The sequence below is a fragment of the Myzus persicae genome, unplaced genomic scaffold, assembly GCF_001856785.1.
Source record: "Myzus persicae strain clone G006 unplaced genomic scaffold, MPER_G0061.0, whole genome shotgun sequence".
Taxonomy (NCBI): domain Eukaryota; kingdom Metazoa; phylum Arthropoda; class Insecta; order Hemiptera; family Aphididae; genus Myzus; species Myzus persicae.
In genome coordinates this window covers 75,958-88,554 of record NW_019104137.1, presented here as the reverse complement: position 1 = coordinate 88,554, position 12,597 = coordinate 75,958, and the positions used below count along the sequence as shown (strand labels likewise).

Here is a 12,597-nt window from a genome sequence, read left to right as displayed (position 1 = left end):
ATTATTATTGTAGACTAGATTTTTTATTATTGACATAGAAATTATTATTGTAGACTAGATTTTTTAAAACTTATAACTTTTTAAAAAAATATTATTATTGTATTGACATCGACAATCATTTCTTAGGGAAACGTATTGTATATCAAATTATTATTATTATTATTATTATTATTGTATTGGCAAACGTAATGTTTATGAAAATTTAATTTGTAAGATTGCTGTAGGTAAGTATAATACAAATGTATATTACATGTATATAATATCTATATATAAAAAAAATATAACTAAAAATATTTATAATTATAACTTAAAAATAGTATTATATTATAATTAGGTATAAACTTAATAGACAATTTTGTATTTTCGGACTTTTTGTCCGACAGTAAAAATGTACTCGGACTTTTTGTCCGGCAATCAAAAAATAAATCCGGACTTTTAGTCCAACTTTTTTCATTCCGGACTTTTTGTCCCCGGACTTTTTGTCCCCGGACTTTTTGTCCCCGGACTTTTTGACCGATTACCCATAGAGTAATATCATTGATTAAACAGCATGCTCATCGCCCCGTTTTATCCTTAGAGAATTAAGTGCTGTGGTTATATTATTGAAAAAAACATTGCATTTACATCATCAATATAATATTTATGAGGTCTATGATTCGCATGCCTGCCTATTCTATTATAATGATCGGTGAGTTTTTGGTTATAGCTGTATTGACTGCTTATAAGGAGCCTTGTATTACATTTTTAAGTCAGACAATGTATTCATCGGGAACATCGGGAAATTCCAACAATATAAATTGATAGTGTATTGCAGATTACATAATATTATGTAATTTCGTTTTCTATCATGTCGAAAACTACCAAAATTAATATTTAGATGACGAGCAATTACATATTGGTTTGTAATATATAAATAATATGCTTTATAATTTATAATTTATAATTTATAATTTATACTATAATAAACGTATGGGGTGAAAAGGCTAGGGGAAGACATGTTCTGGTGTGAAAAATAAACGCAATTAAAATACTACGCAGTAAAACTATTATTAAGCAATCGGTATTTCAAAACGAATAATTCATCATATAATCGTGAAAACAACAGGAAGTCATTAAAATTCCCAGACAGACGCTCATTAAAAAAAATATATCCATATTTGGGCATAAATGAAATTAATCACTGATAAGATATCAAACAACAACAACACGTTATGACTCACTCAAAATCACGGATATAGATAGGTTAGGTGGCTACTAGTATCTATATCCGTGCTCAAAAGCTTATCAAATCGTATCATTTACCGTTTCCGGTGAACGCCTTCAGTCTTCGTATTCGTATAAACAGAATTAATCAACAAGATATCGAACAACAACACGTTATGGCGTAACCAACATTGCACATGCTCACTCAAAGGCCCATCAAATCATATCAAGTACATATACAATTTAATATTAATTTCTGCACGGGCAGAAACACACTACTGAATCCAGAGCAACAATACAATATCATGTCAAAGGCCAAGTGGCTAAGTGTTGCATAATGAACATTTTTGCCGCCAATAAGGTATACCACATATAAGATATAACTTCATCAAAAGGCAACTTACAAGAATCTATGCACATTAAAATATGCACGGAAGACATAATGACAGTCATTTTAATTCTACTTCAATAAAGGCACGTACTCCACATACACACAATATTACAACGCCCGTTCATAATATCATTGCTAAAAAATGTCACGTAAGTTAAGGAAAATGACAACACCATAGGGGTACATGTCATGGCTAGACATACCTTTGCAAATAAAGTAACAAATGCAAAGACCAACGACAATATCCAACAACAAAGGCATTTGAACGCCCGATTCACGTGGCAAACGCAACCAGTCTATGGCAACGCGACGACTATTAAGTGGGGGATAAAACAATCGACCTCCTATATATACACAACGCGCAAACCACAGCTCGCTCACTCTCGCTCTATTCTTCACGCTCGTCGGATCCAGCAGCAGCATCATACGATGCACTGTGTCGGTGCAGTGCATCATCACAATCAACAAGGCACACCACGTCCACGCAGCTCGTCTCAAGAAAACGTGAATTTCGTTTTGATATAATTTCTTTCTTTTTTAATGAAGTTAATTAAATTATTGCGTTTATTCTAACACCAGGTATGAATTCACATTAGTTTATTCTCCCCATTATTTCGCCACTAAAAACTTGTTTAAATTTATTGCACTGCCTTAGAGATCTTTAATTAAAATCATCCTATAATTTTCCCATATTAAAAAGTAGGGACTCAAATAAAATATTTTTAATAACTCGATCCATTTAGTCACTATTATAGCCACCCGACCAATATTAGGCGCCGCTTGACAGTTCATTGTTTATAACGAACTCTGGGCTTTCAAAGTGTATTTGCAGTTCTACGTTTTTTGATCATAGGAGTCTGGAACAGGTGGAATAACGCCACAACCAATTCCTTGTCTCATAAGAAAACCGAACCTCAAACATATAGGCGAAATCGAGGCCCAAACTCAAAACACAACGTCGACCACAGTAAACGAATAAATCACTATAAAGGTGTTCTAACACCAACATGAGCACAGAGTGCAAATAATAAAAAAAATAATCATAGTGACTAATTCTATTCCTTAATTCCGATCCATTCACCGCATTAAAGTTTTCTAAGTGTCATTAAAGTAAGAAAAGAAAACGTAGCTATATTCCACCACAAAGGCTAAAAGTAAACGCACTGTATTTAGAGAAAAGAACGTAGTATCGTAAAAATCGTAAAGTAATAGTAATGCGTATCGACCCACACCTACCAGAGACGTTACCACCACCACAACAAGGATCCACATCAATACAAGGTAAGTGGATTTAATATTTCAAATTATAACATCGGTTAATAAACTAAAAGGTAATCTAATAAGTAATAATAATATCAAGTAGTAGTGTAATTATTATCTGAATTGAAATTTATGGGCTATTGAGCCGGGTACCCCCCTATTCTCTCACCACTCACTCCCCACTTAGCCCTGGTTACCCCTATCTTTTAATTAGTCTATTTTTATTCTACTACAGGTTTTTGTTTTGGCACAGATTATACATAGGTACACACGTCTTATGTGTTTTTAAAAATCGAGCAATTAATTTAATATGAATTAGGTATCTATGTTATATCATATTCTCTTTCGAAAAAAATGAACCGGCTACAATAGTCACATTGAGTATTAAGGTCGATTCGCACTATACGGAACGTCAACGTCACGTCACCGATCGGCAACGTCACGTCAAAATATCTTACTATGTATTTATACCGCAATGTTCACATACACCGGCAACATTACGTAACGTCAACGTCACGGAACGGCAACGTTTATCGAAAACTATATTTTGACGTGACGTAACCGGTCCGTTCTTGTCCTTAACGGATAGTATGAATGTCAACGCGGAACGTTTCCGTCAACAATTTATATAAACTATATTTTGAATGTGTAAGCTCGTTAACTAAAAATTATAATTTTTGAATATTTAAATACAAAAATATAGACATATAAAGTAAGTAAACAATATTTATTTAATTCTCCAATTTACAGTAGAAAATGAAATAACATTAATCATTCGATTAATTAAATAACATATTAATAGTTTAAACATTAAATAGTCATGAACGATGAGATGTTGATTGAGGAAGTACGCCAATATCAAGAACTGTATGATATGACGCATAAAAATTATAGCGACAACATTCACAAAGATAATATCTGGAGAAAAATTGGTAGTGAATTGAAAACAACAGGTACCTAGATATAAACTTAATTTAACTAATATTACTTATTATTAGGTACTTAATATTACTTTTACAGCTTTTATTTTTTAATTTTACATAAACTTATCTCTCTGCCATGGTAATGATCCATTTTCAGAGTTAAAAAAAGTTTTATAGGTTTCACGCACATTAAAAGCAGTAGTGAGGGCATTTCCTCCTTGTCTATGTATACGTCCCCAATTAGGTTCACATTCTGGTGGGTCTAAATGTTGGGTAATTAAAATATTATCTTTAATATAATTATGCAAAATACAAGTAGTTAATATAATATTGTCAACATTTTCGGGTAAAGATTTTATACTTCTAAAAAAGATTCGAAATTTTTGCACCAAGTTTCCGAATGCGTTTTCGGATATGCGCCTAGCTCTTGACAATCTATAATTGAATACTTGTTTCTGTATATCACCATTAATTACAGAACCAGGATAAGGTCTTAATAGATAGGTTTTTAGGGGAAATGCCTCATCCGCCACAATGACATATGGCACTGGACATTGAGTTCCGGGAAGATTTTTATCTTTTGGAACATGTAGTTTATTTTGTTCCAACGCTTTTCCTAAATTTGAATTGGCAAATATTCCACCATCACTATTCTTACCGTAGGATCCTACATCTACAGCAATGAATTTATAATTTGCGTCAACCAAAGCTAACAAATTAATAGAAAAAGTTTTCTTATAATTGAAATATTGGGAACCACTGTTCGGAGGAGCAAAAATTTCCACGTGTTTCCCATCTAATGCTCCTAAGCAATTAGGAAAGTTCCACATTTTCCAGAAGTCGTCAGCAATTTTTTCCCAATCTTTTTCCTTTGGTTGCGGCATCACTTCAGCTAACAATTCGTCTACTATAGCTTTGCATACTTCTTTAACAATGTAATGAACAGTCGAATGCCCCAGCCGATAACTGAATGATATAGTTTGAAACGAATCACCAGTCGCTAAAAACCTAAATAATTAATTTTACATAACTGTTAAACTGTTCGAACAATATAATAAATTTAAATTTAAATTAACAAAAATGTTTTAATTTATAAGTTATTTTTATTCAAGTAATTACCAAACATGCGTTAAAAGTATTAAACCGTATACGAATAACCAAAATATTAGATTCTGAGCAGAGCGATTTATCTTGAATCGATTTTATTATTTTGTTATAATAGCTAAGGATTGAAACTTTAAAACACTTTTTGTTATAACCAAATTTTATATTTTTAATAGGCCCAGCGTGCAAGAATAGATGGATCTCATTACGTGACCAGCTGAGAAAAGCAATGAGAAAAAATATTACAAAAAGTGGACAAGCCGCTGAACTTAAAAAGAAGTGGAAGTATGAAGATTCAATGTCATTTATAATTCCATTTTTTAAAGAAAGAGAAACACAAACCAACATAGCAGAACCTGATAGCTTGAGTGACGGATCGAATGATGAACACGAAGGTATGGAGAGCGTTGTTATTACTGGGGATACTTCAGAACAAAATTCTAATAACAACATAAATCAGAAATCTACAGCATCTCCAAAAAAAAGTTCATCTAGGTATTTGCTAAACAAAAGAAAATTTGAAAAAACAGAGACAGCTTCATCTGTACTAATGAAATATTTAGTAGAAAGTGATAAGCAAGAAACAAAAGCCACTGCTAATGATCATCCAATAGACATATTTTTCAATAGTCTAGCCGCTACTGTAAAAACTTTTTCACCCGAGTACCAGCATATGGCAAAGTCAAAACTTTTCAATGTTGTATCCGAACTAGAGTGGGCACATTTACAAAGTAAGAATACAAATTACCAAGTGCCAACATCAATGAATTTTCCAGCTCCAGACAACAGGTCAAATATACACCCAATACCATTTATTCAAACTCAAAACATCCAACAAGCAGTCCATCCACAACAACAAATTTATGAAATTTCACGTGCGTCAAACTCATCTACTCCAAATGATTCATTTATGTTTAGTCACACTCAAACACCTTCATCTGTAAGTTCCGGAAGGTCATCTGCACAATCTTATTTTGAAAATTTTCAGCCAAATTAACTTTTAACACAGTTAAAGTAATAAGTTTGTTAATAATAATATTAACTATTTTGTTTAAATACAAAAAATACAAAATATAAAATACTAATTTTTTTATTTCTTACCTTAAGCAGACCATTAGTTTTTCCTTGGGACTAATAGCTTCTCGGAATGTAGTGTTTTGTTTTTGAATTTTAGTTTGAATTTTAGTTAAAAGTTCATAAAATTGACTTTGTGACATCCTAAAATATTTATAGAAAGAAATTTCTTCATCTTCTAATTCTTTAAATAATGTGTGAAATTCTCCTACGAATTTCCTCGCAGTAAACATTTTTCGTACCCACATTTTCTTAGTACGATTAAATTTTTTTTCTTCGTCGTCCAAAATTAAGGCAATCATTGCTAATTGTTTTTTAGTGAACTTCGGCATGATACAAATACGAATATTTAATAAAAAAAAAAAATGAATTTAAAACACAGAATGTACTAGACCTAGTTTAACCTAACAGAATTCTGGACTGGATGGACTGATGGCTTTTCCGTGACGTTACCGATAATGCGAATGTATTCTATTTTTGACGTGACGTTGCCGATCTGTGACGTGACGTTGACGTTCCGTATAGTGCGAATCGACCTTAACACTACCTACACTTTCATCTTCAGTATAGTTTAGATTTCACATCTAACTTTTCTGTCTCAATAATTATTTTATTGTCTTTTTATAAAATAGTTATTATACTAATTATTATCTATTGCATTTATTTTCTGAAAACTTGATTTCAAAACTGTAAAATGTGGAGTGACAACAACAGATATGATGACTGTGCTTGTGGAAAACTTAATCGATGCCCTACGGCAGGGGTGGCCAACCTTTTTTTATATTGTGCCAAATAATGTATACAAAATTGAGAATGTGCCTTAAAAAATATTTATTTCTTTACAGTTTACAAAGTTTACATAAATATAAATTTTAGATTTTTTTCATAGGTACTGTTTTTATTACAGTTCAATTGCAAAGTTTTTTTTTAATGATTAGGTATGTTGAATTTGCTTCATGGATATTATCTCTTCGTAATTTGGTTTAAGTTTAGTTGAAGATAGAAGCATTAAATTTTTCAAATGAGAATTTGTTAGTTTGGTTCTATACTTATTTTTAATGAAAATCATCCGCGAAAAACTTTTCTCACATGTATATGTCGAGCTAAATCTGCAAACCAATTTGGGCACGGCGATTCTAATACGACTAACTTTATTGTAGTAATCTAGTACACGAATACCGTAACAATTCTCTTATCGGTATAATAATCGGAAAATTCCACTGCTATAATATAATTTAATTTAATAATACTTATTTTTAAAAATTATATATTATTTTATCTGACTCTAGTGTGCCATTCCATAACAACAAATGTGCCACAAATGGCACGCGTGCCGCAGTTTGGCCATCCATGCCTTACGGGCTACGGTAATATATAACACTGTTTAACACCAACATATTTGATTATGAGCGAAGTGGTGAATATTATTTCTAATATTAGTTCTACAATAATGTAAGTTTTTTTAGTATATTTTGTAATTTTTGTATCAAAAAAATTCAACAACAAATTGTAGAGACTTGATTTTTTTTATCAAATATTTACATTAGTATTTAAAAACAAAATAAACATTTCACAATTTCAATTTCTTGGATCTTTTTGAAGTATTTGAAAGATTTTAAATATTTAACTAATCTTAGTTTAATTTCCATTTATGTAAAGGCAAGTTAAAAATATCGAAAATAGGGTTGGAATATATTCATCAATTCTTTTATAGAAGTGTGTTTTGAGTTCAAAATTAACCGCAATCAGTGAGTTGATTCCCGAGACCTTTCTCGTGTATTAGTTGATTCCCGGGTCATTAAGAGTTACGTTCGAGTTGATTCCCGGGTCATTATATATTTTATTCAATATTTGGTAAAATATTCAGCCTATTAACATAACCCAAGAAACATCACGAGGAGGTTGGCTGACAAGTTTCTCAAAAATGTTGTTTTTTTTAGTTTTTTCATATTTTGAAAATCATTCAATTTTTATTTATTGATTATTTATTGAATTATATTATTATTAAAAACATTTAGTAGTAACTAGGTAAAAAAATATAAAAAAATTTAGTAATTTGGTAAAAATTTGTAACACATTGTTTTTATAAATTGGTATCTGGTAATGAGATTACCAGTATACCGTGACATCTCTTCTCTTAAATTTTTTTTTTTTTTGTAAATTCGCGCGTGGTCTCGGTGGATATAAGAGCGAGTTGTGTGTGACGGTCAAACTCTTTATACTGTCGTAAATTCTTTACTCTTGCAATCTATTGATAATTGATATGCAACAATAGGGAATCAACTCGTACGTATCCTCTAATGACCCGGGAATCACCTCAACGGTGTCGGTGCTGGTAAACAGGTACCCGGGAATCAACTCGTACGCAGTCAAATTAACTATTTTCAAAGAAAAATAACAATTATAAAAAATGTGTTACAAAAAATATAATTCGTTGGGATTCAAAACTGTTCATCACTATGTATATTATTATTTGTATAAACATAAACACAATGGCATTTTCAATAAATTTAGAATAGTTTTAAGATAACTATACTTACCTACCCCGAACTTTTTAACACCGTTCCGTGGTTATACGTCTATACTGTACATTGACAGTTAATAATAGCTAATTATATAGGTAATTTATTTGTTGAAAAAAGTTTCAACCTACCACGAATACTTAAAAACAACTTACATGAAAATACATTTTATTAATAAATTTACCTATTTTTGGTAATGACTATAGGTACTCATTTTAAACACTACATTGAAATTGTAAGTCTTAAGTTTTTACTATGTAATAATATTGTGTTTAGATATACTGTAATGCATGACTTAATTGAAAATATTGTTTGATTACCTAGTTTGTTTTATATTTATTTATTTTTATTTTTAGTTTATTTTTGTCCTGTCTTACAACTGACCATTTACTGTTTTTTTTTTTGCGTTTTTAATTTACGTTTCTACCTACCTATTGGTTTCTCCCCCTATGAGACCCACCTTGTCGTGGTGGGGGAGCCTGCGGACTCAGATATTCGATATCTGAGTCTCACTAAGAGGTCCTGAGCTAGCTCTTACTTTCACTAGTTGGGGCTGGTAAGGTCGGAGAGAGCCTTCTAGCTATTAGTAAATCTCTTAAAACCTCGCGGTAGGTATAAACGCATTCCAAAAAAAATGAACACAAAACACAAAACAAACATAACAAGTTCCGGGTATTCGGATGACCTAGACACGGCAGTTGGGAGCATGTGGTGCGCGTCCCAAAGGTCGATTATATCAAACTGTAGCACCACCACGGTTAATGCGCAAATGAATACGGAAACTGGATTGAATGAAGGAGATACAACGATAACGGATTTTACAAAGAAGGGACCATTGGTAGCTGAAATTACAGGGATGCTGGACGATTTGTTCGAAGAGATACGCTTGGCCTTGATAGGGAGCAAGTACTTGGTGCCGATTCGCAACAGCTCATCTGCGTCATGTGACTCGGACGACGACGATTCTTCGGACGAAGATGAATGTCGGCACAGATCTTCGGATGTGCGTTTACCAGAAAAGACATCTGCAGATATAGTTGCAGTAAGCACGCTCAATTATTTCAGCGTGAAAAAATATTGCCCAGACAAACGGAAAACTGACGAGAACACTGATCCAAATTTAACATCGCGCCTCTGGTCAGAGTTCGATGAGCGAATGAACGCGTCATTTAGTTCGGAAACGCAGTCTTAGTTTCTGTGATCATTGGATTTGGAGGAGCAGTGGCCATCGGACAAGGAGGTGCTACGGGACTGGGAATCTATTTCAGAATCGGACCAAAGTCTGAGACCTGAAATACTCCCTTCGGACTGGGAAGCTAATTCAGAATCGGACCAGAGTCTGAGACCTGAAACACCCCCTTCGGACTTATCATCAATACACGTTGAAAAAGTGTGGCCATCGGACTCATCATTGAACTCGGGGGTAAAGTGGCCAACCGACGATGAACAATCTCTGCCATCTAACTTAGAGCAGACTTCGAATTTGGGACGTTGGTCAGCATCGCATTCGGAGCTTAAGTATGCCAGGATCGATGAAAAATTGGTGCCGCCAAACATAAAAAATCAGACAATGCCATCGATGTCAGAACTTTCTTCAACCTCGCATTCGGAGCTTAAGTGCGAATCGGACGATAAACAACTGCAGCCCCTAACTGTAGAGCAGACATTGCCAACAGAATCGGTGCCAAAGATAGAATTGCACTCGGAGCTGATGTCAGCAAAAAGCAGCAAAAGGCAATTAGGCCCATCAGATTTAAGCCAGATGTGGCTGTCAGACTCGGACCTAAGGTCGGCCTCGTACTCGGATTTAGCGGAGTCAGCGAATGAAGATAAATTGTGCCCTTCAGAGTTAAAGCAAAAGTGGCCGTCAAGTACATCGCTCTCGGAGCCAATTATGTCCGATGCGGAAGATGATAAAATCTTTTCAATTGCTGAAGAGGAAATCTTGCCATTTGATGATGAGGAAAATATTGTGTCATTGGAGGAAGAGGAGGAGATAAACGTGATAAGTATCGATGAGGATGAGATAGAAGCAACGGAAAAACAGCCTGCACCTATACGTAGGTCATTCCTGTCCGCACTAGGCAGGCGAGTCCTGAGTGCCGGAAGGATACTGTTTTGCTGCGGTGGCTGTGGCCGTAACCGTGAACAATTACAAGTACCGACTAAATGGAAATATGTTCCCCGTGCGTCGCGAGTCCGTGAGTGAGTAAGTCATACGCGACTACATGTTTTCCGCCAGCACTCCATGGTGGCTATCTAAATACCTGTGATGCAGCAGTGTAACTGGCACCTGAAAAATTCAGTTGGATAAAATTCCATATTATATTGACGAAATTCTTGTTGATATAGAAATGACAAGATCACCTTCTTAGCATTGAATTTACACAACCTTGTTGTGAAAAATATAATAAGCATAATCATTACTGCTAGATTAGTATTTTATTGTTCATAAATCATAATACTGTTAATTTTTTATAATTTGTTAATTACTACATTTTTTTCAACATTTGATCTAACCTTTCCATGATTATCTATAAAATATTTTTAAAAAACTATGAACACTATATTGTACAATGTTTAAAATAATTACTCCTTTTGTTTATTAACATATTTAAATCATATGAAAAAAAAATATTTCATTTTAATGTTATTAATTCATAAGGAAATGAGAATATATTGTAAAAATGCTTTGGATGTTTATTAAATCTTATTCTAATTACTTTTTATATGATCAATATTAAACATTGGAAATATTTATTATTTATTATGCAAACATTTAAGTTAAGTAAATTTATGTTATTTGTGTATTTATACTATTTTGTATTATTGTATTTATTATTTTCTTAAATAAATGATTATGTTATGTTATTAAGACATAGTGTCGTTGTTCAAATTAGATAAAATCTGGCCAAATATAATAAATATTATGGCTTTATTACATTACTTGCAAATATTATTTAATGTAGAACTATGTACGCACAATTCATACTCAATCGATGATTGTAGTGGATATTTCAAATTGAAAACATCAAACATTTTAAAGCATACATCAATTGCCGGTGTCATAAAAAAAGTAACTAAAACTATATACTTGTTACTTCTATTTTTGATATTGAGCTATTAGAAACCATACAACTATCTTAATTATCTTTAATTGAGTACCTGCTTCATCAGATTGTTTCTGCCATACCTATCTCTAATGGCTAATCATTGTTCATTAGCCACTAGTTGAGTTGGAACTTGGAAGGGAATTCTATTGTATCGGTTTAATATTCAACTGGTCGTTTTCTGTTTCTTGAATTTCTATGGTAAATCCCGATTTTTAAAACACTTGAATACCGTAGAGGGAGCCACTTTTTTCCATGTTTTATCAACAAATATCATAATTCATAGCAGTCAATACACTATTGTTTGGCGTCTGTTTACTTTCAATGCATTCCAAAACATTCTTTACAACTTCTTGGAAGTAAAAAGTTTTACAACTCTTAATTATACCTTGGTCGGGTTTGAGTGGTTGCAACTTCGATGGGGTGTTAGGAGGAAAAAATTGAAGTTCTATACTAATTACAATTTAAAGGTGTGGGGAGTTTCTATTTTTTAATATCTTCATTGAGTAAAACCAACCATTCCTCATATAATTCTGTCGTCATCCATGAATTTTTGTTTGAACGATAGTCGATAAGTTATAGGAAATTAACGTATGCCTATAAACATCTAGGTTTGGCAGCTTTTCCTATGAGGAGTGGAGTTAACTTTTCGGAGCCGTCCATGGCTTCATACCACAAACGATTAGGAGTAAACCTAGACACACTTTACAAAAATTATGATTTCTAATTCTATTTGATTAATTCATTTTTACAATGTATTTTTATCATGTAATTTTATCAGGTTATTCTAGTGCTAAGCCGGCAATCGGCATACTCTTTGTGGTACAAACTGGTATGACCCAGGAATCAACTTATGGGAATCTGCACCAGATTTATTCACAAACCGCGATACAGCTGGATTAGTCATAATAACAGATCAATTTGTGTTAGCTTTGGGGGGTGTCAATAATGCTCCTTCTCGATCTGTCAAAATGCTTAATTTATCTTCATATTCACCCAAATGAGAACGT

At 32.9% G+C, this 12,597-nt stretch overlaps 1 protein-coding gene across 3 annotated transcripts; it reads left to right on the top strand.

Annotated features, from left to right (window-relative positions):
• Positions 1–1,597: 1,597 nt before the first annotated feature.
• On the top strand, positions 1,598–5,878 carry LOC111039139. 3 transcript variants are annotated; one of them, XM_022322467.1, is made up of 4 exons: positions 1,598–2,173; positions 2,768–2,875; positions 3,673–3,807; positions 5,058–5,878. In XM_022322467.1, exons 2-4 carry the CDS (start codon positions 2,809–2,811, stop codon positions 5,876–5,878), a joined length of 1,023 nt encoding a protein of 340 aa, XP_022178159.1. In that variant the 5' UTR covers positions 1,598–2,173; positions 2,768–2,808. The 3 variants fall into 3 exon arrangements, with proteins under 3 accessions (XP_022178159.1, XP_022178158.1, XP_022178160.1); XM_022322466.1 differs by having other exon boundaries at positions 1,598–2,875; XM_022322468.1 differs by lacking the exon at positions 3,673–3,807 and having other exon boundaries at positions 1,598–2,875.
• Positions 5,879–12,597: the final 6,719 nt, after the last annotated feature.

What these genes read in the sequence shown, in the direction of transcription:
- LOC111039139 (XM_022322467.1), top strand. Translation starts at nt 2,809, where the DNA reads ATGCGTATCGACCCACACCTACCAGAGACGTTACCACCACCACAACAA. An exon ending in AGGATCCACATCAATACAAG is followed by an intron (nt 2,876 to 3,672) that starts GTAAGTGGATTT and finishes AACATTAAATAG; the next exon opens with TCATGAACGATGAGATGTTG. An exon ending in TAGTGAATTGAAAACAACAG is followed by an intron (nt 3,808 to 5,057) that starts GTACCTAGATAT and finishes TATTTTTAATAG; the next exon opens with GCCCAGCGTGCAAGAATAGA.